The 25,291-nt window shown below is 42.5% G+C and overlaps 3 protein-coding genes and 2 long non-coding RNA genes across 7 annotated transcripts; 2 read left to right on the top strand and 3 right to left on the bottom strand.

Moving 5' to 3' along the window:
- Nucleotides 1-500: 500 nt before the first annotated feature.
- Nucleotides 501-12,008, bottom strand: LOC108881659 (uncharacterized). Of its 2 annotated transcripts, XM_018673735.2 has the most exons (9): nucleotides 11,916-12,008; nucleotides 10,583-10,690; nucleotides 9,407-9,548; nucleotides 7,596-7,649; nucleotides 6,788-7,429; nucleotides 6,661-6,693; nucleotides 6,544-6,576; nucleotides 4,050-5,264; nucleotides 501-3,889 (listed from the first exon to the last, which is right to left on the bottom strand). In XM_018673735.2, the coding sequence occupies exons 4-9, from the start codon at nucleotides 7,642-7,644 to the stop codon at nucleotides 2,247-2,249; spliced, it is 3,615 nt and encodes a 1,204-aa protein (XP_018529251.1). In that variant the 5' UTR covers nucleotides 7,645-7,649; nucleotides 9,407-9,548; nucleotides 10,583-10,690; nucleotides 11,916-12,008; the 3' UTR covers nucleotides 501-2,246. The 2 variants fall into 2 exon arrangements, with proteins under 2 accessions (XP_018529251.1, XP_018529250.1); XM_018673734.2 differs by lacking the exons at nucleotides 10,583-10,690; nucleotides 11,916-12,008 and having other exon boundaries at nucleotides 9,407-10,511.
- Nucleotides 10,698-14,048, top strand: LOC108881661 (testis-expressed protein 43). Its single transcript, XM_018673740.2, has 4 exons — nucleotides 10,698-11,370; nucleotides 11,943-12,051; nucleotides 12,399-12,598; nucleotides 12,692-14,048. Exons 1-4 carry the CDS (start codon nucleotides 11,336-11,338, stop codon nucleotides 12,735-12,737), a joined length of 390 nt encoding a protein of 129 aa, XP_018529256.1. The 5' UTR covers nucleotides 10,698-11,335; the 3' UTR covers nucleotides 12,738-14,048.
- Nucleotides 14,049-14,247: 199 nt separating this feature from the next.
- Nucleotides 14,248-25,187, top strand: LOC108881660 (solute carrier family 12 member 2). Of its 2 annotated transcripts, XM_018673739.2 has the most exons (26): nucleotides 14,250-15,021; nucleotides 15,966-16,088; nucleotides 16,272-16,347; nucleotides 17,043-17,138; nucleotides 17,258-17,397; nucleotides 17,494-17,604; nucleotides 17,949-18,057; nucleotides 18,172-18,299; nucleotides 18,447-18,531; nucleotides 18,900-19,048; nucleotides 20,679-20,786; nucleotides 20,892-21,015; nucleotides 21,129-21,230; nucleotides 21,445-21,600; nucleotides 21,755-21,854; nucleotides 22,085-22,196; nucleotides 22,311-22,451; nucleotides 22,581-22,687; nucleotides 23,196-23,275; nucleotides 23,357-23,497; nucleotides 23,579-23,692; nucleotides 23,783-23,894; nucleotides 24,052-24,138; nucleotides 24,226-24,361; nucleotides 24,461-24,528; nucleotides 24,692-25,187. In XM_018673739.2, the coding sequence occupies exons 1-26, from the start codon at nucleotides 14,593-14,595 to the stop codon at nucleotides 24,825-24,827; spliced, it is 3,270 nt and encodes a 1,089-aa protein (XP_018529255.1). In that variant the 5' UTR covers nucleotides 14,250-14,592; the 3' UTR covers nucleotides 24,828-25,187. The 2 variants fall into 2 exon arrangements, with proteins under 2 accessions (XP_018529254.1, XP_018529255.1); XM_018673738.2 differs by having other exon boundaries at nucleotides 14,248-15,021; nucleotides 23,357-23,692.
- Nucleotides 18,879-22,409, bottom strand: LOC108881662 (uncharacterized). The gene is made up of 3 exons (XR_001960658.2): nucleotides 22,276-22,409; nucleotides 20,421-20,497; nucleotides 18,879-19,002 (listed from the first exon to the last, which is right to left on the bottom strand). It is a non-coding gene; the product is annotated as an uncharacterized LOC108881662 (long non-coding RNA).
- On the bottom strand, nucleotides 22,700-23,923 carry LOC127143162 (uncharacterized). Its single transcript, XR_007814394.1, has 3 exons — nucleotides 23,806-23,923; nucleotides 23,554-23,715; nucleotides 22,700-23,040 (listed from the first exon to the last, which is right to left on the bottom strand). It is a non-coding gene; the product is annotated as an uncharacterized LOC127143162 (long non-coding RNA).
- Nucleotides 25,188-25,291: the final 104 nt, after the last annotated feature.

The following is a 25,291-nucleotide window of genomic DNA, read 5'->3' as shown; positions in this document are numbered from 1 at the left end:
AAGACTCTGCAGCTGATTCAAAATGCTGCAGCATGATTACTGACAGGAACTAGGAAAAGAGATCACATTTCTCCTGTGTTAGCCTCTCTACATTGGCTCCCAGTCAAATCCAGAATAGAATTCAAAATCCTTCTCCTCACTTACAAAGCCCTTAATGGTCAGGCTCCATCTTACCTTAAAGATCTCATAGTCCCCTACAATCCCACCAGGACTCTGCGCTCCCAAAATGCTGGTTTACTGGTGGTTCCCAGAGTTTCCAAGAGTAGAATGGGAGGCAGAGCCTTCAGTTATCAGGCTCCTCTACTGTGGAACCTTCTCCCAGTTTCGGTCCGGGAGGCAGACACCCTCTGTACCTTTAAGAGTAGGCTTAAAACTTTCCTCTTTGATAAAGCTTATAGTTAGGGTTGGCTCAGGCTTGAACCATCCCTTAGTTATGCTGCTATAGGCCTAGACTGCCGGGAGATCTCCCATGATGCACTGAGCTTCTTTCTCTCTCTCTCCACTCAATATGGATTCATATCCCATGTTACATGTTACTAACTCAATATGTCCCCTTTCCTGTAGTATTGTGCTCTTCCGTCTCTCTCTCCTCTTCTGTCTCTTTCTGCAGGTATTTCTGCCTCTGGAGCTGTAGAGTCTGATCTGTGATGACAAGTCTCCTGCTGCTCCTACAACTCCACTCAACACCTGCTGCTAGAATTAGAAATGACTTATACTGCTATTAGTTGTATTGCTATGTTAGCAGTTAATACTTTAATTATCACTACTATCACTACTACTGCTGTATTACTGGCCTCATCTTACATCTGATATGGAACCTGTGTTATGCTATGTTCTTCTTTCGCTATTCTCTACCCCCTCCCCCCCCCCCCTCCCCCTCTCTCTCCTTCTTAACCCAACTAGTCGAGGCAGATGGCCGCCCACCCTGAGTCCGGTTCTGCTCGAGGTTTCTGCCTCTTAAAGGAAGTTTTTCCTTGCCACTGTCTCCTAGTGCTGCTCATGGTGGGATTTGTTGGGTCTCTCTCTGTAAATATCTATTTTAAAGAGTACGGTCTAGACCTGCTCTATATGAAAAGTGCCTTGAGATGACTGTTGTTGTGATATGGCGTTATATAAATAAAATTGAATTGAATTGAATTGATTTTACCAAGCTTTACAGCACCCAGACTGAGACAGATTAAAGAGTTATTTTTAGTGATACAGATAAGGAGTTTTAAAGAACTGGTATACAGGGTTAGTGAGTGAATTCTGGACTGAAATCAACATCGTCAATCTGACTCAAAGATACAGTGATGACTGAAACTCTACACTTGAGCTGACCACAAGATTTATTGCAGGATATCTGCTCATCACCTTCAAAAAGAAAGGTTTAGTGTTGTTTAAAAATATTGTTGAAATGAAAAGTATCCTGTCTCGGTATGATTTTTTTTTCACTCTCAAAACTGTAGAATAAGCTTTTAAGTCTCTAGTTTGTTGAATGTTTTGCATCATATTTTTACATCATATCTCCATTGATTTAATTAAACTGTGGCTACAGTAAAGGATCCTCACCCAGATTAGTGAGATGAGTTGGTCTGGCACTGGTAATGGATGACACTATAATTTGTGGCCTGCTAGTAGATGGTACAGCTGCAGGGCTTAGTGTTAATTACCTTAGTGGCCTGAGTATAAAATGACCCAATTTCAGGTATAGCTAGAGATGCTAGCTTTACCCTTGATGCTTTTGTCTTTGTAAAATTGAAACATGAAATACTTCCGATAAAGTATTTCAGACACATACTAACACCATAGGCTATATATGGTTCAAGGCTGTGGTAGAAGTTAAAAAAACAAAACAAACAAATTTTCTAATCACTTTCCCTTGACCTGATGGAAAACATCATGACATCAAAGAAAGATGTGAATTAAAATTAATAACGACTTAACTTTTCCTTGTTCTTCTCATCATGTCAATGTGTATTTTCACTTCTTGAGATGATTCCTGCCACTTTCTGCTACTGAAGTGTCAAAATGATTCCACTTGTTTTACAGTCATTATAACATAAATTAATTTTCTCTGTGGCAACAAAACATGTTACATGAGCTTTTAGAAACTCCTGCTTAGAGATGACTAACTGAGAGTCTCTAAGAGAAGAACTTTACTCATTCAAAAAGAATATTTGATATGCAATTGTATAGTTCACCCAGAAATAACAAAAATAAATCCTCCAGCAGTACCTGTTCCACAACACATGAAACAAACCACTTCATAAAACACCTAATGAAGATTCTTCTCTCAGAAGTTCTTGTATCAAATCACTTATTTCACTTTCATGTTTTGCTTGCAGATTTTCTTTTTCTGTGTCAGTTTTCACCATCTTCATTTGGTCTTCATGTTTTATCAATAAGTCCTTGATTTTTTCAACATTTCCACTCTTTTTGGTCAAACATTTCACCAAGTCACTGATTTCTCCTTGACGGTTTTTCTTGCTTTCATTTTCGGTGCGGTCATATTTCTCGTCTTTGTCTTTCATTTGTTTCTCATGCTCTTCCTTCTGAGCAGCAAATTTCTTGACGTATTTCTCTCTGAATTCACTGAACCTTTCAGCTCTCTTTCTGGCTTTTTCCTCAAATGTCTTCTTCATCATCTCCAGGTCTGTTTTATACTTTTCTTCTAATTCTTTTCGCTCTTTTTCCTCCTTTTCTCTTCTGGCCTGATTCTCTTCTTTTCTTCTTTTCTCTTCTTTCTTCTCATATTTTTCTCTTTCCTGTTTGTACTTTTCTTGAAGTTTTTCAATTTTTCTTTGTTCCTCCTGTCGTCTCTGTTCATCATCTTCTTTTCGTTTTTCCCACCACTCTTTTCGTTCCTTCTCCCAGGCCTCTTGTTGTTTTTTCATCTCTTCTGTTCTCTCCTTCAGTTTTCTGTCTGTCATTTGCTTTGATTCTGATTCTGATCTCATTTTATCCTCCAGGTCTTTAATTTTTTGTGCCCACTCCTGTTGTTGAATTTCTTCCTGTTGTCTTTTCTTCCTGTCCTCCTCTTCTCTCTTCTCCTGTTCTTTCTTTCTCTCCTCACGCTCCTTGTTGTTTTCCTCCATTTCCTTGAGCTGTTTTTCTCTCAGTTTTCTCTCTTGTTCAATTTCTTCTCTCTGTTCATCCAATCTCCTTTTCATGGCTTCTTTTTCTTCTTCATGTTTTCTTTTAAGTTCCTCTCTCTCTCTCTTCATCTCTTCTTCCTTCTCCTTCAGGATTCTCTCCACTTCTTTCTTTATCGCTGCTTCAGCCTCTTGCAGCATCTCATTAGTGAAGCAGCTGCCTCCATTTTCCTTCACCATGGTGTCGATCTTGTTGATCAACTCACTGACTTGTGTGTGATTGTGTTTATCATAGTTGTTAAACACATGGTATCTTCCTCCACAGTCAGAGATCAGCTTCTTAAAGGAATCATCACATTTCTCTTTAATGTATTCTTCAATGGACAGTTCCTCGTGTTCCAGTTTATCTCCTCCAGTTAAAAGAATGATGGTGAACTTCTCTGAATTCTTTCCAAAACCTTTCTTGATGAGTTTCAGTGTCTCCTTCTCCTCTGGTGTGAATCGTCCAATCTGTAACACCAACAGGAAGACATGTGGTCCTGGAGCCAGAAGACTGAGACATTTCACCATCTCCTCATTAACCTGATCATGGGACATACTACTGTCAAACAGACCAGGAGTGTCGACCACAGCAACAGGACGACCATCCACTTCACTCTCTGCTTTCTGACAAAACCTGGTGACTGATTTTACACCTGATTCAGCTTTAAACACCTTTCTTCCCAGAATGGTGTTTCCTGAAGAGCTCTTTCCACTGCCAGTCTTCCCTATCAGCACAATCCTGAGACTCTCTGGACTCTGTTTCTCTTCATCACCTGTGAAATAAAAAGACATGGAGTTACAGTTTGAATGCTACAGTATATCGACTGCAAGGTATATTGTCATATAATACAAATTTTAAAAGATTTTCTATTTTATATAATCCATATTAAAAACTATGATTTATATACTATATAGTACTACTACAGTACTTACAACCGACAGTGATTGTCCGGTTCCGGATCTCAACTTCAGCCGTTAGTGTGGTGATGTGTTTCTCTTGTTGTATGATCTTTCCTATTTGAACATGTGCAAATGTCTCTGTTGTGTAGCAGGATGGTTCTTTGGAGAGTCTAACTTTGTGCACAGTGTCCAACAGATCTGGGATCTGCTGTCTGTCCTTGATGTTGAGAACAACAGATCTTCCTCCACAGCTCTGACAGAGCTCCTGGATGTCTTTGCTTTTATTTACAAAGTTACCAACAGCTGGAGCTGTAGGATCTGACTCCACAGGGAACAGAATCATGGTGAAGTCATTGACTGGAGAGCTGAATGTGTTCTGGATGGTCTCTAACTCTCCCTTGTCTTCATCAGTGAGGGGACCCACAGGTAGGACCAGGATGAAGGCATGGACGCCCTCAGGCTCACAGAGGGAGATACACCTGAATGATTCCTCCATCACTGCCTCCTGAGGTTTTCCATACAAGGCAGGCAGCTCCACCAGGGAAACCCAACGTCCACACACCTCTCCCTGATGTTTAACACACTCTGATGAGGTGGAGACTGAATGAAGCTCTGTCTGACCTAAAATGGCCTTGGCTGCTGAAGTCTTCTCTGCTCCTCTCCTCCCACACAGAACCAGGTTTAAAGATGGTTTGATGTGTTCAGACTTTGGTCTTATGGTCTCTTCAGTGAAGGTGAGGAAGGTTCCTCTGTTTTCATGCACAATGTTCTCAATCCTCTCCATTAACACTCTGTGGTCACTTTCAAACATGTTGTAGTTTCTTCCTCCACAGTCTCTAATCAGCTGATTCACAGTTGAATGTGTTCCACTCTTCTTGTCTGTTATGACGACCATTGAGTATCTAAAAGCATCTTGACCAAACAAACTCAGGATGAACTTCAGTGTTTTTCTGTTCTCCTCAGTGAAATCAGAAGGTTTCACTAACAGCAGCAGAACATTTGGTCCAGGAGGACAAAGACTCACACAGTTCTTCATCTCTTCTCTCACTGCTTCAACAGACAGACTGAAGATGTCTGGAGTTTTTATTACTGTTAGAGATTTTCCTCTCCACTTCCCACGGGTAGCCACACATTGTCTGGCTGGTGTTTGTTTTTGGGAGTGAAGTCCTTGCTCTCTCAGAATGAAATTACAAAGTTTTGTCTTTTTGTCTTCACTCTTCCCGACCAGCACAATCCTGGGTGCAGAGACTGAAAACAACAAAGAGAACAGAACATGGTTACAGCTTGAGGTTGTTGACAACACATGAGAAAACACAGACACTTTCATGGCACTTTCACATCCACACATGGAGTAAATGTTATCTTAGTAAATGTTCGGTCATTATAAATGTGTCCAGTTCACTTCTGCCACTGCAGTGTGGACAGTGTCACATAAATCAGTTGGTAGAGTAGTCTATAGTGTGGATGATAACTGGCAATGGTGAGACAAGCACAAACAGTGATGATCAGGGTGCAGATGAGACATGACAGGACTGGATGTTTCCAGAGGCCATACTATATAATTACTAGGAAAATAGAAAGAATTTGAGGCTGGAGAGTTAGATGGCAGTGGAGACATGTAGCCTTCAAGATCCCAGCAGACATTTGAGTTGATTCAGAATTTTTCAGTTTTGGGAAGATTTGGGAAGATACATTAATTCAAAAAAAAAAAAAGTGAAATTACTAAACTAATGCAGATGGACACTTTTTCTTTATGACACTGGATTGAAGTCTGAAAGAAACATCATCCTGACAACGCCTCTGAGATTCTGATGATTGAAAAGTAAATATCTATTGTCTTCAAGTATTTAGTTCTTTAAGTGGCAGATGTAACCAAATTAATTTCTGTGCGCACACACGTAACTGGCCTGAATGTGAAATGTGGTACTGATTATGTTTAATTGTATTTCTGTGTTATGAGAGCAGCAAGAGATATTATTCAGTAGGAGCTTATGCAGGCAATGTAACAGTTCCTGGCACTTTTTTTCAGGACACCAGAACACACAGAGAATGTAGCACTATATGCATCCTGAATGACAGAGAGAGAGGGCCAGTAAGAGACAAATGGAGCCATTAAAAACTAAATGCATGTTCTGACTGACAACACTGCCTGATGACATATAAGAGTATAGGTTTATATGCTTGGGCACTGACCCAATTTAACCCAATTACAACCCTGTCACATCTGATCTTTGGTCGCAGCACAAGAGAAAATCTTACTGGCGAAATACTGTGACTGTGTTCCCTTCCTTTGCAGTACCTGCACTACCACACTTGAGTGATAAGCTAGGATAACAAGGCAGCTGCAGTTTACAGTCAGCAAAGTCAGCAAACGGCCAGAGGGTGCATTTAGGAACACCTCGCACTACAGGCTACAAGGCAAAGCTGTTGCATTAGTACACTGAGAAGTTTCAAAACAAACACATGGTTACAGATCAGATATCTAACTTTTTCCTCTGCTTAAATTATAATTTAAATTTTTACTTACACTGGTTGGCTGCACTTCCCGCTGGCATGATCCCTGTGAAAAAATAAAACCATAAATTACAGGACACCAACTTCATCTTGAAGTCTTCATGTGATAATCATCTGTAAGTTTACTCACAATTTTTTGCTGAATACCAGAGGAATTTCAGCCCTGTAAAAGAATGAACCAAAATAACTCTTAATTTAATGTTCAAATCTGATCAAGGACCATATTCATCACATTATAAAACAGTTCCTGAACCTACCAACAGCTCCAGAAGGATCCAAGTGGACTCTGGCTGCTTCTGCTTGTCTCAGGCTTCCAAACCCACTGGATATATCAAACGTAGTGTCCATAAACACATCACAGATCACATGATCTCCATTGTTCTCCTTTACAATTTGGTCCATGATTGTTAACAGATCTGAACCTTCATGTTTCTGCCACAACAACCAGCGTCTACATTTTCCGATCATGTCTCCAAACGCTGGATGGTGTTCATAGTTTTCTATGAGACTTGTCCTCTTCTCTCTGGGTGTTGATATCAGAACCAGTGAACGATCAAATGATTGATTACTGAAGAGTTGAAGGACTCTGCAGAGCCTCTTCTTCTGTTCCTCAGTGAAGTCTTCAGGCTGTAGAACCAGCAGGAACACATGAGGTCCAGGATCACAGAGTCTCACACAGTGTTTCACATGTTCTGTCAGTTTGTGTTCAGAGATGTCAGGAAGCAGCAGATCTGGGGTGTTGATGAGAACTATTTCTTTCTCCTCCACCTGTCCTCTGACTCTCTGACAGCAGTCTGCTTCTTCCTCTGTGTTGAACACAGTCTCTCCCAGTATGAAGTTCCCCACTGAACTCCTCTGAGACCAGCTGTTCCCCAGCAGAACAACCCTCAGCTCACACACTGAGGAGAACATTATTTAGATTATTTCCTAAAACATACTATTATAATACATAGAATATTATGGTTAACAGTTTTCATTTAAGCATTGTAATTGCTTAAATCTCCTTCTATGAAACACTAGAATGCATATTTTGACCAAAATAGTTTTGACTCTTTTCAGACTCACAGTTTGGTGGCAGGCGTTCAATGCTGCCTCTGCGCTTCATGCTTTGCATAGTATCTGTGAGGAAACAGAAAATTCATTATGTCTCCACATCTGTTCTCTAATGGACATGTTTGGGACAGAAACAGCATCAGTCAAATGTGCAGTGATCATTAGTGTCTCTGCCAACAATTTGACCAACTATCCCCTGATGTTGACAGATTTACCCATAGATCATACTGTATTAGATAAAATAAAAAAAGAAAAAGACAACTAAAACTGTAACATCTTTTGTAAAGATATCTACACTGAGCATTTGGCTGCATTTATCTCAGTTGGAAATAAGAGCCAATAAATGAATTCTTCATTCTGTTTTAAAATACACTGGTTTTATGCAGCTGTCGTACATTTAAAGATTCAGTTCTTTGCTTTATGAACAATTAATTGATCTTATAAAAGCCAATGATTAGAGGCAGCTGAGCTGTTTCTGTTCTGAAGGCTGACTTTGTTGTGTGTATTTACAGTCCTGTTCAAAGGTTTCAGAACACACTCTTTATTCCAGTTTTTATTGAAGACTAAGCAGCTCATTTCCAGTGAGTTTTTCAGGGACGCAACCTACAGCTTCTCTGCAGCAGAGACAGTAAATGAAGACTTGAAAGTTGATTCAAATGAATCCTACAGGTTTTCCAGCTTTAGATGATGAATCACAAACTCTGTCTGTACCAAGGTGGTGTAACTACACCCTCTGGTGGAATATTAGGACAGTACTGTACTGCAGGGAGTACTGCTGTATATTGATATCAGAATGGGAACTTATCCAACAGTGATGTTCTGAACAATGTCTCACTTCCATTTGAGTGTGTCTGGCTGTTAGATGAGAGAAAACTTTAGATTTTATTTAGTTTAACAAAAGGTTCAATGATTCCCTTTTTTAAAAATCAGTCATTGATTTGTATTTATTTCCAAGGTTCAGTGTTTTCCTCTAATGTTCTGGGTCATTAATCTGCTATAAGATGAACCTCTGACCAGTCAGTCTGCCTTCATTTGTTACCTGTCTTTCTCTCACCAGTCTGACAGTGAGCAGCTGTTCAGCACTATGCTTCCAGCAGTACAGTATCCTCCTAACAGGAACTGTTTGCATTAACTGTCAAAGATTAATTTACTTCCACTGCTGTAGGAAAGCTGTGAGTTAACTAGTTTCTTCATCCCTAAAAGGCCTGTTTTCTTTGAAATGGACTGATGATGATGATGATGATGATGATGATGATGATGATGATATGATTTTTCAGTTCATGGTGACCTAAACCTTTTTGACCAGTTCATCACTGATTTGTACCATTTACGGGTTTCACAGAGCTGCTTACATTTCAATAAAAAGACTGAGCAGTAGTGTGGTGTATAGTGCAGCAGTGAATCCAACTCTTCATCTAAACATATTAAACACGGAGCGTGTTTACAGACCTAACTCTTCTTCCTGGTTCTGTTTTAACCTCTGAAATGGCGGAAAAACCAACTGATATGATGATTAAACAAACAAAACAAACTTTACAGATTTTTCCTTAAAAAGTTAAAGTTTAGACTCGAAAGGTTTCATTGAACTTCTCAGTTTAAGCCAATAACAGAAAGTTACAACAGTTACAGCGGCCGCCGCCATTTCCTCTTCAGTTGTTCCTCGTTTACATCTTTAAGGAGCCTGATAATCAGCCTGGACTCACGTTGTTCCTGTTTTATAAACTGTGTTTCACTGTATTTGTTTATGGGTAATGGTCATCAGTTGAAAGTGAGTTTAAAGTTAGTGAAGTAATTTCACGAAATTTATCTGAACAGACACTCACCTGATCAATAATCACCTTTTGACGTCCGTTTGCGTTCTCATGCCTTTAAATCACCAATTCTTGGTCGAGTGATCGGGGTTTCCGACATGCTGCATATTCTCTCTATTTATGAAGTTTATGAAGAACAACGACTACTGAACTTCTTTCTCCGCCGTCGGAGCAGGTGCAAAATTGAAAGTGAAAGTCACAAAAGGTCAGTCAAAGATCTATAATATTAACAGGTCACAGTAGATCGGACCTATTTTTAAGACCTTTCTCTCTGAAAATATAAACATTTGTCATGTGTTTTCTTTCCTAAACACTTCCATTCCTCCGATGAGCAGGTTTATGACATGTTTTGTTTAAATCCAAAAATCTATTTTCTGAATTTCTGAGCGGAACAGGAACCGTTCACAGATTCACCTCATTTTATCCAACTGATGTTACAAACACGTTCTTCCTCCCATCTGAACTGATCATTGATGAAAGTGTGTGAGGAAGGAAACAATGACTCCAGTGAAATCTGACTGCCAAAAACCATCTTCAAGTGTTTTACATTGTTTAAATTATTCAAATAAGACAAACATCAACAGAAGAGGTGGAAAAAATGAAAACACAAAATCAAACGTGGTTCAATTGGAAAAGAGCAACAAGCAGGGATCTGTTAATATTACAGCTCCACCTACTGGACACAGAGAGACTAGTGACAGATATCTGTTAAAATATACTGTTGGCGAGTAAAAAGCCTTTATATCACTGAATCATGAAATCTCCTCAGTGGAAAAACTGACAAACATCGAATCTACATGAAACACAACCAGAACAATGGAGAAAAATAATATAATATGGAAACAACAAGAAAATATGGATGACGGGAAACATGTCACTGAAATTCTCAATTAGCTTTTGTTTTGTTTTGTTGTTACTATCAATGTTGCATCGTCTATAAAGACTAAAGTTTTCTGTTCTGTGGCTGTGCATGTGAAATAAAACAAAAAACATAATTTCCACTGAATCATCCATAAAATCAGGCAAACTGCTGTAACTAACATTGTATTTTATAATTATTTAATTATTAATGAAGCAGCAGATATATGCAGCACATGTCTGTAATGTTATACTGTGTTAATTTTTATTGTTAAAATTAACACTCCAGACATCTTAACTCAGAAAATCTACACTTTAAACTGGACTTACCTTAACTGTACAGATGATACACACATCACAGCTGGTGCCAGCAGGATTACAGGAACACAGGGGACAGGACTCAAACACAGAGGTAATGAAGAGGAATGGGTCAGGTAACTGAGGGAGAGAGAGGGGGACACCAGAACAATATAACCTCCTGAAGAAATGTCAAAATCTCACTCTGCAAACAGAAAGACAGACAAGTAGTAGCAGCTGTGACAAACACACAAACACACCACACCTCTGTTTCTAATTCTTGATGTGTGACAACTGTGACATGAACATGTGCATTTTGAATCTTTCTCATCTTTTTCATCCATTCTAGCCCCTAACCCTAACATGAACACAGTGTTAATTTTAGTTTGACTATTTATTTTTCATGAAGTAGCCACATTTAGGTAACACAGGGTTTCATTTAGCAGCTGTGACACTCAAATAAACAAACCCTCATTGTTACAGATAGAGATTGTAGAGATATTCTATGTATGTGCCCAAACATTTTACAACCCAAGTGCTCATTTTGCTCTCTAAGATACAATATAAATGTTCTATGATAAACACCTGTCTGTTTCACCTTCTACAGCAAAGATTATTTAAAGAACACACTCAACTAGTGTTTCAACATCCAGTAGAATCTACATTAGACCTGAGTTTCAACCAACAGTCGACTGATTCGCTCCTATAGTCTCCTCCTGTAATCCTACCCAGGACCCATGATGCACTGGGGGGGGGTTTCTAAGGCGACTCTGACAGTCAACAAACATGAGTGAAGCTGCAGGGAGATCTGACCAACACGAGTGAGTAAATGATTATTACACTGAAAACACAACTGATGGTCGAAACCACATTAAAGAAATTATTCATTCATACGGTTCACTCCAGTCTGAAATAACTCTGTAGTTAAATTCTTTTCTGGTTAAACAGAAAAAACAGAAAATGTTACCTTTTACTGAATATATATATATATATATATATATACATATATACACACACACACACACACACATATATTACAGCTGAATGTTTGTGTCTTTATGTGTACTCCAGTATTTAGATCCTTGACCTTCAAGAGAAATATAAATCATCATAAACTACACAATACTATTATTTTAGTCTGTACAAAATACAATATTTACTCATAAAGGATAAAAGGAGTCAAGTTAAAGCATCAACTTCTCCTTCAGCTTAACAGCTTAACTATATTACTTTCTTTTTTGACAACAGCTACCTTCAAGTATTGCCCTGAAATCTAGAAAGAAAGAAAGAAAGGAGATAACAGTCCTGATAAGAAGATTTATCAGTGTCTGGTTTGACTAATTTAGAACCAAACCTTGTAACTAACCAACTATCCTCTCATGTTCTCTCTGAGGCGATCCTGCTCCCACGTCCCAACGTTCTCCACCCGACATCCCATGATCCCCAGACTGTACGTGATGCCGTGGAAACAGGACATGAAGAACCAGAGGCTCCTGATGAAGGTAGATACCAGAGAAGGAAACAAACGCACCTCACCTGCTGTGATCGTATAACTCACACTGTGGAGACTTCATTTCAGAGTGAGGACTGAGTTTAGGTTAGGTTTAGGTTAATCACAGGTTAATCACAGGTTAATCACAGGTTAATCACAGGTTAATCACAGGTTAATCACAAATCTCCTGGAGCTTGAAAACCTGGTTGAGACCTTTTCTGAATTCCTCCAGAAAAACACCAGACGTCTCCTCCATGTCTCTGTGGTCTGAGGCACCTGTGAAGTAACACATGTATTCAGGAGGAATCAGTGTGTTTTTATCAGCAGCTCAGAAGTGTGTGTGTGTGTGTGTGTCAGAACGCAGCTGTGGCAGGGATCCCTGTGGTTCCTCTGGAGGAGTCTTTGTGTTTCTGTGGTCGGGAGCGTCTCTGTCACAGTCAGGACTCCAACCACCGCTCCTCCTCCTCCTCCTCCTCCTCCTCCTCCTCCTCCTCCTCCTCCTCTGCTCCTCTGACCCAGACAGGACGCACCGCTCATCTCTCCTCCCACCTCTCCAGGTAAAACACCTCAGATGCTGATGCTGCGTTCAGGTTCTGTCGGGAAAAAAGAGATGTTAGGTTTAACATCACCTGTTTTTACTCTGTGTTCAGGTACAACAGCTCTGTGGTGACGACCAGACGGCTCTACCAAACCTGAAGACAGACACAGTCAAACATTAATAAACTCAGCTGCTGTACAAGCTGAAAGTTACCAGTGTGTTTCCTCACAGCTCTGTATTTAATATAATCTATAGGGAACTTAGTTCTTCACTTCAGTTTGAAAACGATGAATTAATCTCATTTGATTAAAGAAAAGAAGGCAGGAATTAAAATGTATTATTATTATTTATATTAAAATTAAATTAATTACAAAACTGTGATGTGATGTTTTCCTTCTCACCACAAACTGCAGTTATATTTGTCATTACAGCAAACTGAGGCTGACAACAGACTGACAGTGAAACTCAATCTGCTGCTAAATACAGCTGTAACAGTAAGACTAAAAACTACAAACACAATGTGTAAAATTTCATCAATATGCACAATATACTGTATATTCTATATAAACTACATTAGTCTACAGCTAGTATACAAGGATTGGAAACATACTGAAAAACAAACACAAACTGAAAAAATGATTAAAGACATAAAACAGAAAACGTGAAGATCAACATGAACCAACATAAGACAGGTGTATAAATGTACAGTACATGTACATACAAGTACAAGTACAGGCATTTTCTGCAGACCGAGTACTTTTACTTTGATACTTTAAGTACATTTTGCTAATAAACTTCTGTACTTTCACTTAATTATTTTTTACTTACTACACTATGTGAATACACTCAGTCTGCTGCAGTTCTCATGTTCACCACACGGTGTCAGTGTGTGTGTGGATGTGACCCATCACAGCAGCTTCTGTGACGCTCCTCCTGTCACCAGGTGTGTCAGGTGAGCGGGACCAGACTGACGTCACCACAGGTTACAGTTTAATAATCTCATGTTTGACGGTCTGAAGTGTTTTATACAGAGGTTGGTGTTGTTGTCATGAATGAAAGTTAAACTGGTTAACGTGGTTAACGTGGTTAACGTGGCTCCTGTCGTTGTGCTCCTGTATTTATTGTCCGGTGTTTGGCTCCAGCATCAAGACCTCAGACAGAGAAAGCTGCTGTTGTTCTCTATGCTAATGATGCTGCTGCTGCACGCGCACACGCTCGCCTCCCTGCGTGTCTGGGCCTCTGCGTGCATGTCTCAGTGTGTCACCAGCACCGATGACAAATGTCTCTCTTTCATGCTGCCACACACACACACACACACACACACACACAGTGTTTTCTGATAGTTTCTTTCAGGCTGATGTTACAGTTCCATCTAAACTTTAAATCTCCTCCTCTCTCCGTCTCTTCCTCTTTTTCTCTCGGCTTGGATGCGCAAGGGCGCGTGCCAAAGTGTGATGCGTAATGGACACCGATCCATCCTTCCTTCTCCTTTCTCCTCCTCCTCCGTGTTCCCGACATGCTGGGATGTCTCGAGAGTCCAGAGAGAGAGAGAGAGAGAGAGAGAGAGAGAGAGAGAGAGAGAGAGAGAGAGAGAGAGAGAGAGATGACAATAACCCGTTTGAGTCACCATCAGAGGGACGACACTCTCGCCAACTCGTGGATGGACAGACGGACAGATAGAGACAGACGGAGAAAGAGAGAGTTGGTCTCCTTTACGCACATCACACACACACACACACACACTGCGTCCTGACGCGTCCAGAACCAGAGGTCTACCAGAGGAGTTCCTGACGGTTCTGTGTCTAAATGTTTAACTGGGTCTCGGGTCTCCCGGTCTGTTTCTCCGTGGCTCCGCGGCTCGGTGCGTCCTCTCGCTCTGCTCGGTGCTAAATGCTGCTGCGCTGCGTCCTGGACCTCACCGCGGGTTTGGAGCACGTGTTTGTGTCCCGGTAGCCGTTTGTCTCTCGGTGCATCGCTGAGTCTTCTGGCGGGTTTTTATCGTCTCTCCGGGACATGTCGGGACAGAAACCGTCCTTGAGGAGCGGCGGCTCCGCTCAGAGCCGCTTCCAGGTGGATGTGGTGACAGAATCCGCCGCGCCATCTCCGAGCCCTGCCCCTGCCCCCGAGGACTCCAAAGGTCGGTTCAGGGTGGTGGGGTTCACGGATTCGGGCGCGCTGGGCAGCGCGATGGACATCGGGCTCCCGCCTGACGTCTTCCACGAGCCGGACACGACGAAGAGCGACTCGGTCAGCCTCCACTCCACAGGCACGGGACAGACGCACATCTCCGACTCCCACTCCAACACCTACTACATGAGGACCTTCGGACACAACACCATAGACGCCGTGCCCAACATCGAGTTCTACCGGCAGACCGCCGCGCCTTTCGGGGAGAAGCTGACCAGACCGTCGCTGTCGGAGCTGCACGATGAACTCGACAAAGTAACGACATTTAACAGATTTCACAGCAAAAGTAACAAGTTCCAGTGGAGTTACGGACTTTAGGACTCACACACTTTACTTCAATTCACAGCAGCAACATTAGACTTTTTAATTACAAGTAAAATCATGATCTTTATAGTCAGATGAGTTCCTGGTGATAAAATGAGACTAAATTGCACACAGATATCTAATATTTGACACGTCTGAAGTCTAATGTTCAGTTAATGTGCAGTTATCACTTCACGTCCACCTGACAGGAGTCAGTCTGTTTACTGCAGTAAACAGAAAACATTCCCTTCACTCCCACCTGAGTGGGCTCAGTGACATCACTGGAGGCATGACCCCAACACACACACACCACACACACACACACCACACACAATGCTGCCTCTCATGACCCTGAAGGCATCCCCCGGCCATGTTCCCACTCCTCTGATACAACTAGGTATCTGTGACACAGACGTGCAGTGTACATCAGTGAACAGTTAGTGTTCTGACAGCAGGACGATGGTGACGAGTGAAACAACACAAAGTGTGGACTGACTCTTCAACACATCTCAGGAAACTTTATTCTCCTCAGTTCATGAACAGACTGAGGCTGAACCTCCACTAAATGAAACATGACTGTGTTTAATGAGCACTAATGTCTCTAACTGGTTCTGAGAGGGTGAAGGTTTGTTGAAGTTATAGTTGATCTATGAAGCTCTGCACATATCAATTAATTTCAAGTAATTTAATGAATGAAAGTCAGTATTTATTAAAGTGTAAAAGATGGAAAATGCTGCCCACGAGCCAATATTTCAAAAACTAATTCAATTTTTAACTCCAATTTTATAGATTTTAGCCAAAACCCTGTGTATTTTTGTAATGAACTCATTAATGATATACAGCACTCACCTCTTCATGACCTGTTACTCACCTGCCTGTCTGTGATTGGCTGTCAGGAGCCGTTTGAGGACGGTCTGGCCAATGGAGAGGAGCCGTCAGCAGCTGAGGAGGCGGCGGCGTTGGCGGCGAAGGAGGCGAAAGGAGGAACTGTCAAGTTTGGTTGGGTGAAAGGAGTCTTGGTTAGTGTCACATACCTGGAGAAATGTTAACACAGCATTCCTCTGTTTCCGCCTGTGATATTTAATGTGATCTGATCAATACATGCAGCTAATCAGGGAGGAGACCACACTGTGTTTCCACTGTAGGTTCATCATATGTGGGACTCACCTCCTCACAGAGTTCTCTGTGTCTGTGTGTTGCAGATCCGCTGTATGCTGAATATCTGGGGTGTGATGCTCTTCATCAGAATGTCCTGGATTGTCGGACAGGCTGGAATTGGTCGGTACAAATAAATCAAATTTAACTTTCTCCAACGATAAAGCTCTATATTATTCTCTTTAATAAATCCCATGAAAAGATCCAAATCAACAATAAAAGCATCTGATGAACAAGTGTGTATCCAAAGCCTGATATAGTTCTACTCAGTCCTACATACCCCTCACTGCTACTCCAGATACTCACTACACAACCAACTGTAGATTAGTCCACACATGAAAATCGTCCCCAACAAACACACTGTTTTCCTATTTATTAAAAACTGGGGCGTCCAGCTGTTTTCTGGAGAATGACAGTATATTTTAGAAGTGTCTTTACAGATTTACATCCTCAGTAAGAACCAGTGGGTTTGGAGCTGAGAGACACAGTAAGAGCATCAGAAAGAACTGAGGAAGTAGCACAGTGTTGATTTTTGGTCTTTCAATGAAAAATTTAGAACAGCATCAACCATATGATGTTGTAACAGCAGTGTTTTCCCCATGAGCTGGAAAGCAAGGTTATGTATTTATATTTTAACACTTTGGAAATAGTATCTGTGCCATGTTCAACAATGGAGAGGAAGCTGACGATGTTATGATTCTATACTATGAAAAAGTAAAGTGTAGTTTTCACAGGTGAATCTGTTAAACATGGTCGACTGCTGTGAAGATCTCCTTAAAACTCTTGTTTGTTTTCATTTATTTATGTGTTTCTAACAGGGCTGACCATTGCGATCATTCTGATGGCCACACTGGTTACCACCATCACTGGTCTGTCTACCTCTGCTATAGCAACCAATGGCTTCGTACGAGGAGGTGAGAGAGCAGCTTTTATTTTGAAAATACTCTCTGACTAATGAGGAAATTTGGTTTGTTTATCTCCCAGTTTTCCTGAAATAAATTCTCTAACAGTCTGTGTGTCACCCTCTGTCCAGGAGGGGCGTACTACCTGATCTCCAGGAGTCTGGGGCCAGAGTTTGGAGGCTCCATCGGGCTGATCTTCGCCTTCGCCAACGCCGTGGCTGTGGCCATGTACGTCGTAGGCTTCGCTGAGACAGTGGTTGAGATGCTTAATGTGAGAAATACTCTGGTACATTATTCAAACATCTGTCTGTCATCAGAGAACTAATTCTGATACTGACCTTGTTCCTGCTCTGGTTTTTGGCTGCAGGATGTTGACGCTCTGATGACTGATGAACTAAACGACATCCGTATCGTTGGGACTCTGACCGTCATCCTGCTGCTGGGAATCTCCGTGGCTGGGATGGAGTGGGAAGCCAAGGTAGGACTGTGAATCCACAACGTCACAAAAAACTCTGACACCTTCTGCAAAAGATCAACAAAAGATACAAATCGTAAGCTTAGTTATCCTGCAACTGGAAACTGTTAGTAGGCCTGAGGTAGCTGGACTGCGATTATGGCAATGGTAGCTCTGTCACTGTGAGCATGTCAGCATGTGGAGGTTAGCAATGACAATATATGCATGTGTATGAGGGTTACAGTCAAGATCCTGATCAATAACAATCACATCAGTAAAATGTTTAGAAGTAATTTGATGTGAGAAAATCTCATTAAACTCACTCATACTCTCACCTGAGGTCATCTCTTTCTTCTTCTGTCCATCAGGCTCAGATCGTCCTCCTGGTCATCCTGCTGGGAGCCATCGCCAACTACTTCATAGGAACTTTCATGCCAACAGAAAGCAAAGAGCCCAAAGGATTCTTTGGCTATCACGGTCAGTCTGCATTGTTAACTCTCTTGGTTTTGGTTTATATTCCAGTCTGTCTTCAGTTTCCGCTGCGTAAAACTTCCTGTGTTTGAACTTAAATGAAAAGTCTCTCCCCTACAGCGGCCATCTTCTTAGAGAACCTGGGTCCAGACTTCAGAGAAGAGGAGACCTTCTTCTCTGTGTTCGCCATCTTCTTCCCAGCAGCCACTGGGATCCTGGCTGGAGCCAACATCTCTGGAGACCTCACTGTAAGCTCAGCTTTTAGAACATCTCTGTGGTCCTGGCAGGCTCTTCAAGGAGTCTGGATCACAGAAACCTTTGACATCCTCTCTCCACATTCAGATATGTTTTGGAGCAGAGCTTTAAGTTGACTCTCATCATGTTTCTACCTTCAGGACCCTCAGTCAGCGATCCCTAAAGGAACCCTGCTGGCCATCCTCATCACAGGAATCACCTATGTGGCTGTGGCCATCTCTACAGGTGAATGTTCTACACTGAGCTTCATGTTAACACCTGTAGATAACTCTGTCAATCCTTGGTAACCATGTGCATAGATGACTTGTTTGATGGCGACTGCATCCTCCAGGTTTGCAAATCCATGTGCACAGGTTCATGAACCAACAGGACAGATTTACAGATGGCTCTTTTATTTCTCAGCTGACCCTAAAATATAAGTAGAGCTGTGTGTAAAATGATCTGTGGGATGATAAGTGGTGCAGCAAACAAAACAAAACGTTGGTTAACTGCAACAAGCAGACCAGGTTAAATCTCCCTGCTGGTTTGACTCTGCCTCTCCAGCTACATGTTGTCACAGTATATCAGAGTGTGTTGGGTTTCTCCTCCTGCAGGATCCTGCATCGTCAGAGATGCGACCGGCGACCACAACGACACGGTGAGCGACACGGTGAACTGCACCGACGCCGCCTGCACGCTGGGCTACGACTTCTCCATCTGCAAGGAGGGAGGCTGTCAGTACGGCCTGATGAACGACTTCCAGGTAACTGACACACACTCGGCTCAGGGGTGGATTTAAACTGAGTATCTCTAACATGATTGGTCGGACAGATCAAGATCAATTCCTAACATGGATACGATGACAACGTCAGGTGGAGGAATTTATTGTTCTTTTCCCTCACAACACTCAGGAATTTGTGTTACATAAAGGCACACACACTGGCAGCGTGACGTGCATCAGAACACCCACAGCCATTGTTCTCTATGGAGGCCTACACACTGGCGTTGATGCCGTGTCAGGATACGACACTGTCCCATTTCCCATCGTCCACACACATCAACAAACCAACAAACCTCCACAACACATTCACCTCCTGGATGAACAAATTCAGTTTTAATCATCCTCTGTCTTTACAGTGAGTGTGAGCTGAACATCATGTGTCTGGCCTTTAAAACTCTTTTCACCTTATCATGATATTACTTTTAACTACTGCTGCGTTATCAGACTCACAGTCTACAGCCTTTGTTTTTTCTGCTAAAGGTGCAGTAACTGTTATTTCAAGGGTTTAACTTGGCTCCTCATTTTATTTGACTGTTCTGTCTCAGTAAACTTACTTTAATATAACTGCGCAACAAAAATGTTTTTCTTAATCTAAAGTCACAAAAACTATTTTGTTTCACCACAATATTTTACTGAGCACTTCCTGTCACTGGGTAAATACTGTAGTTCTGAATAATGACGAAAATGGAAATCAGGTATTTGCATTATTGTTCAATAACAGACTGATTGTCACTTTAAAAATGATCCTACATCTGATCTTGTGTCTCTGCATGTGGTCGTAGATGGCTACACTGTGTGTGTGTGTGTGTGTGTGTCTCGAAGCTGTTCCCTAACAAAGTGCAGCAGTGATAATAGTGACTGTTGTTTTGAGTCACAAGGTTTTCTCTGGCTGGAGACAGAGCTGAATGAGAGCATTGACAACATCCACCTACATACACACACACACAGATCTCCCTCACACTGTGCACACACTCGTCCATTCCTACAGACAGAAACACTTGATCTTGTTTTATTTTAGTGTCTGTTTCATCTGTAAAAATGTGAATCAATAAATCAGCGAAGCAGCTGTGGGTGAATCTAACCTCTGTGTGTTTCTCATCCTCCTACTCGCTGCAGGAGCTTTGATGATGATGAGGTTTCTACAGTACTAACAACTAACAGGCGTCACATGATGTTGGTAGGTATCGAGGTCTGAGAACAGAGCTGTCCTCAGTTCAGTCAGTAAAGGACTTTTTGTTATAAGATGACTTTTATATTCAACTATTCGATTTAGAAAGAAATCAGAATGAAACTTTGTTTAAACAGATGTTGACGTGTTTGATCCAGAAGCTCTCTGTGCTGAGTAAAGACTCACCTGTGTTTCCTTCTGTAGATTCAGTGTTGTAGCACCTCAGTGGGTCCCTTCAGCTTTTAGTGCACTGATCGTCACACCTGTAGAAACAACAGAATCAGGAAGTAAACATGTATCTGTAGAGGGTCTCCTGTAATCCCAACCAACATCCTCAAACCGCTCATCTCTCCAATAAACAAGCTTTTTATGAGTCATGTTATTTCTGAATGGATTGTAACTGTGAACCTAAATGAAGTGAGAGTGTGTGTTTGTGTTGTCCAGGTGATGAGTCTGGTGTCGGGCTTCGGTCCTCTGATCACCGCAGGGATTTTTTCAGCCACTCTGTCCTCAGCTTTGGCCTCGTTGGTCAGCGCACCCAAAGTCTTCCAGGTCAGTTTTATTTCACAGTCAATGAACGGCTGAACAGGCAGGCCAGTGAGACTGTACTGAATGAAATGACTGAATGACTGAAACCTGTTGTGGTTGTGACTGTAGGCTCTGTGTAAGGACAACATCTATCCAGGACTGGGTGTTTTTGCAAAGGGTTATGGGAAGAACAACGAGCCTCTCCGTGGTTATGTCCTGACCTTCTGCATTGGCCTCGCCTTCATCCTCATCGGTAGGCTGCTGTACACATCACTGCTGCTCCATCCACACACACCTTAAAAATTTACACATAAAGAGAAACTGAACACACACTTGGTTTTGAATACTGAATCTCTCTGTTGTCAGCGGAGTTGAACATCATCGCTCCCATCATCTCCAACTTCTTCCTGGCCTCCTACGCTCTCATCAACTTCTCCGTCTTCCACGCCTCCCTGGCCAACTCTCCAGGTAAACTGACCTCAGAAATAGTTCCCATTAACTGAACCTTTAGGGGCACATTTTTATCATTACATTACCCATACTTGATAACTTAAAGTCTAGTAATCCTCATTGATTTCGTCTAGTTCCTAAAATCCAGACTCTGTAGAACACTGCTCCTCCCTGTCGTGGTCTGTATTTGTTATGAAGGTTTGTGATCCTGCTGTCTTGTCTCCCACCACAGGGTGGCGCCCCAGCTTCAAATACTACAACATGTGGGTGTCTCTTGCGGGGGCGATCCTGTGCTGTGTGGTGATGTTTGTCATTAACTGGTGGGCGGCTCTGGTCACTCTGCTCATCGTCCTCGCTCTCTACATCTACGTCAGCTACAAGAAACCAGGTAAGAACATGACGGTGATCTGTTCTTTCTCACAGACTTCACCCTGTGCTCCACCTTTTTATTACACTTCATTAACACATAACACCATCACCACAGTCCATTCGTATCCTCTTGTCTCCACTGTTCTTACTAACGTCTGTGCTGTTTCCTGTAGACGTGAACTGGGGTTCATCCACTCAGGCTCTGATCTACAACCAGGCTCTGACTCACTGTCTGAACCTGACCGGAGTCGAGGACCACGTTAAAAACTTCAGGTCAGCTGGTTGGTTAGATCTGGGTTTTGATTCTGGGTTCAGATGTGGCACTGTTGACGTTTTTATACCAACTCAGACCCTTCAGGCTTCGAACTGAATCCACTGCTGCTGTTTTACTGTAGAAACATTTAATAAGCTTTGGAGGAAAGGGTTACCCTTGTAAACCTGAAATTTGTCTAAATACAGCAGCTGAATTCGTTTAATCAACTGATTAAATTCCTTGTTTCCAGGCCGCAGTGTTTGGTGCTGACTGGTTATCCAAACTCTCGTCCTGCTCTGCTTCAACTGGTTCACTCCTTCACCAAGAACGTTGGTCTGATGGTCTGTGGTCACGTCAAGACTGTACGTACAGATCAGCTAAACACACATCCACCTGCAGATACACGTCATTAATCTGTGACGTCTGAAACTGATTCATTACCTCGTCTGTGTCTCGTCCCTCCTCCTCTGCTCCAGGTTTCCCGTCGGACCAACTTTAAGGAGCTGGCCCAGGATCACGCTCGGTGTCAGCGATGGCTCAACGAAAAACGCATCAAGGCCTTTTACACTCCTGTCTACTCCGACAATCTGAGGCACGGGGCGCAGTTCCTCCTGCAGGTAAGAACACAGGCTCGATCAGGGTTCATCACGTCCTTTTTCATCATTCATTTCACCTGCATCTATTAATGTCTTTACATAAAAACAAATATCAAGACACAGCTCATGTAAATGCATCGTGATCCTCAGGCTGTGGGTTTGGGTCGTCTGAAGCCCAACACGTTGGTCATGGGTTTCAAGAACAACTGGAGCGATGGAGACATGAGAGACGTGGAGATTTACATCAACACCATACAGTAAGGCTGGATGAGTGTTCTTCAAAACAGACACTAACATTTTACAAAGATTCTTTTTGGCCTCCAGCGTGGCTGAAGTTCTGGATTCAAGCCAGGTTTGGTTTGAGATGTTGCAGTTTGTCGAACCGTCACACATGAAGCTTTAATCAGAGTAAATAGGCTTAGAGGCAGGTGAGTGATGAACAGGCAGGTAGTCAATACAGCAGGCAGCAGAGAGACAGGGAACAAACTGACTGAGGACAGAGGGCTGGTCTGTGTGCACAGAGCTGATGAGGGAGATGGGAACAGGTGGTGCAGGTGGGTAAAGAGTGTCAGGTGACTGGTACAGGGGCAAGGCTGGGGACATCTGGTGGCTGGATGTAAAATAGCAGAAGAGAGGGAAAGAGTGGCAAAAAGCAGGAAAAATATACATGTTTTTATTTGGAGGAATCAGTTTCAGTACTTTCCTTTTTATATGGAAAACAAAGATGACTTTATGAAGCCAGCTGTGTTGTGTTTTATTTCCCAGTGACGCCTTCGACCTGCAGTTTGGAGTGGTGATCCTCCGACTGCAGGAGGGACTGGACATCTCTCACATCCAGGGACAAGGTACATCTGTCTTTTTCTGAACATCCATCAGATCATCTACATGTCTGTACTGTATCTGTCCGTGTCCGTTTGTCCCTGCAGACGAGCTGCTGTCGTCCCACGAGAAGCCACCAGTGGGCAGTAAGGAGGTGGTGATTTCTGTCAGTTTGGCCAAAGACTTGGACTCGGACTCCTGTCCCTCAAAGACCACCAGCAACCAGAGCAGCCCGCTCATCATGAGAGGTAATCAGTACAACACACAGCTGAGCAGCTTCTCATATCAAAGTGTTAACATGTACCTGTATGTGTTGTCTCCTGCTCCAGAGACCAAGTCTCCTCTGAGTCTGACGGACCAGCGTCTGTTGGAGTCCAGCCAGCAGTTTAAGAAGAAACAGGGCAAAGGAACCATAGATGTCTGGTGGCTGTTTGATGATGGAGGTCAGTGTTTACACCGAAAACATCTGACACAATAAATATTAAAACATGAGAGCAGATCACAGCCGACAGACTGAATGTGTTCATCTGCAGGTCTGACTCTGCTGATCCCCTACCTGCTGACCAACAGGAGTAAGTGGGGCGACTGCAGGATCCGAGTCTTCATCGGTGGAAAGATCAACCGCATCGACCACGACCGCCGAGTGTGAGACAACAGCTGCAGAACTGTTTAACACAGATACACAAGTTACAGCCGCACAGTGTTTACACTCACTGACACAGGCAGAGAAGAACAAGTTAAACAAAACTAAAGTGTGTGTTACTCTCCTCGTGTCTTTACTGTGTTGTCGTTGTCCCGGCAGGATGGCCACGCTGCTCAGCAGGTTCAGGATCGACTTCTCTGATATCAACGTCCTCGGAGACATCAACACCAAACCCAAGAAACACAAGTACAAGCTCTGAGTTCCTTCATCTGTCAGAGCTTCACCGATCAACGTCAGGCAAAATACTAACAAAACGCCTGAATTATTTTGCAGTAAGCTGACCTTTAAGGAGCTGATCGAGCCGTACAGGCTGAAGGAGGACGACATGGAGCAGGAAGCCGCAGAGAGGCTGAAGGCCCAGGAGCCGTGGAGGATCACCGACAACGAGCTGGAGCTCTACAAGGCCAAGGTCTGCCCGGATACTGCTGCCACATCAGCTCTGACCACATTACACAGCTCACCTTAGTCAGGCAGAGGTTTGTGTTAACGTGCTGTGTGTGACTTTCAGACCAACCGTCAGATCAGGCTGAACGAGCTGCTGAAGGAGCACTCCAGCACCGCCAAGCTCATCGTCATGTAAGACCCTCAGCTGTCAGGAAGAAGAGAGAGCAGTGACCAGCTGCTGCACATTTACTGACCTTTGTAGCTTTAGGAATAAAGAGCTCTGTTGCTCTTTCACTCTCCCGTCCTGATGTTTTTCTTCATCACTGATCACCTCCTCCTCTTCCTCTCTGTACAGGAGCATGCCTTTGGCCAGGAAGGGCACAGTGTCGAGTGCTCTCTACATGTGCTGGATGGAAACTCTGTCCAAAGACCTCCCACCTCTGCTGCTGGTCCGAGGAAACCACCAGAGTGTCCTCACCTTTTACTCCTAACACACACACACACACACACACACACACACACACAGGTGTACAGCGTCAACACACAAATGCATGGTGTGTGTTGAAAAAGTTCAAGTCTAACTCTGTGTTTCCATTGATTCACACATTAATCAGCTCAGTCAGTCTCTCTCTAACAGTAACAGGCTGTATGTTTATATTCTCCACCTTCTGTGTGTTTTACATGAACGTGAGTAACCACAGTGAATATTAACGGATTCTGTTCAGTTTATTTATAATGATGAAAATCAGGATTTCAGAGTGTGTGTTTTATTCATGTGATTATGAAGCAGTTAATTGTGTATCTGTGATAACATTATTTTGTACATTATTTTATTAAAATATTAACTGAACCACGTTTCTGTCCTGTTTTATTTTTTATTCATGGATCATCACTCTGTGTTTTTACTGTTAGTTTCTTCAGAACACACATTTCTTTTTAAACAGTTTTTAGAGTA

The sequence above is a fragment of the Lates calcarifer genome, linkage group LG13, assembly GCF_001640805.2.
Source record: "Lates calcarifer isolate ASB-BC8 linkage group LG13, TLL_Latcal_v3, whole genome shotgun sequence".
Taxonomy (NCBI): Eukaryota; Metazoa; Chordata; class Actinopteri; family Centropomidae; genus Lates; species Lates calcarifer.
Note: the sequence above shows the minus strand (reverse complement) of the source record. Positions and strands in the feature narration are given on the sequence as shown.

What these genes read in the sequence shown, in the direction of transcription:
- LOC108881661 (XM_018673740.2), top strand. Translation starts at nt 11,336, where the DNA reads ATGAGTGAAGCTGCAGGGAGATCTGACCAACACGA. An exon ending in GGGAGATCTGACCAACACGA is followed by an intron (nt 11,371 to 11,942) that starts GTGAGTAAATGA and finishes GTTCTCTCTGAG; the next exon opens with GCGATCCTGCTCCCACGTCC. An exon ending in CTCTCCTCCCACCTCTCCAG is followed by an intron (nt 12,599 to 12,691) that starts GTAAAACACCTC and finishes CTCTGTGTTCAG; the next exon opens with GTACAACAGCTCTGTGGTGA.
- LOC108881659 (XM_018673735.2), bottom strand. Translation starts at nt 7,644, where the DNA reads ATGCAAAGCATGAAGCGCAGAGGCAGCATTGAACGCCTGCCACCAAAC. An exon ending in TGAACGCCTGCCACCAAACT is followed by an intron (nt 7,430 to 7,595) that starts GTGAGTCTGAAA and finishes TGTTCTCCTCAG; the next exon opens with TGTGTGAGCTGAGGGTTGTT. An exon ending in CTGGTATTCAGCAAAAAATT is followed by an intron (nt 6,577 to 6,660) that starts GTGAGTAAACTT and finishes ATTTTTTCACAG; the next exon opens with GGATCATGCCAGCGGGAAGT.
- LOC108881660 (XM_018673738.2), top strand. Translation starts at nt 14,593, where the DNA reads ATGTCGGGACAGAAACCGTCCTTGAGGAGCGGCGGCTCCGCTCAGAGC. An exon ending in TGCACGATGAACTCGACAAA is followed by an intron (nt 15,022 to 15,965) that starts GTAACGACATTT and finishes ATTGGCTGTCAG; the next exon opens with GAGCCGTTTGAGGACGGTCT. An exon ending in GTGGCTGTTTGATGATGGAG is followed by an intron (nt 23,693 to 23,782) that starts GTCAGTGTTTAC and finishes GTTCATCTGCAG; the next exon opens with GTCTGACTCTGCTGATCCCC.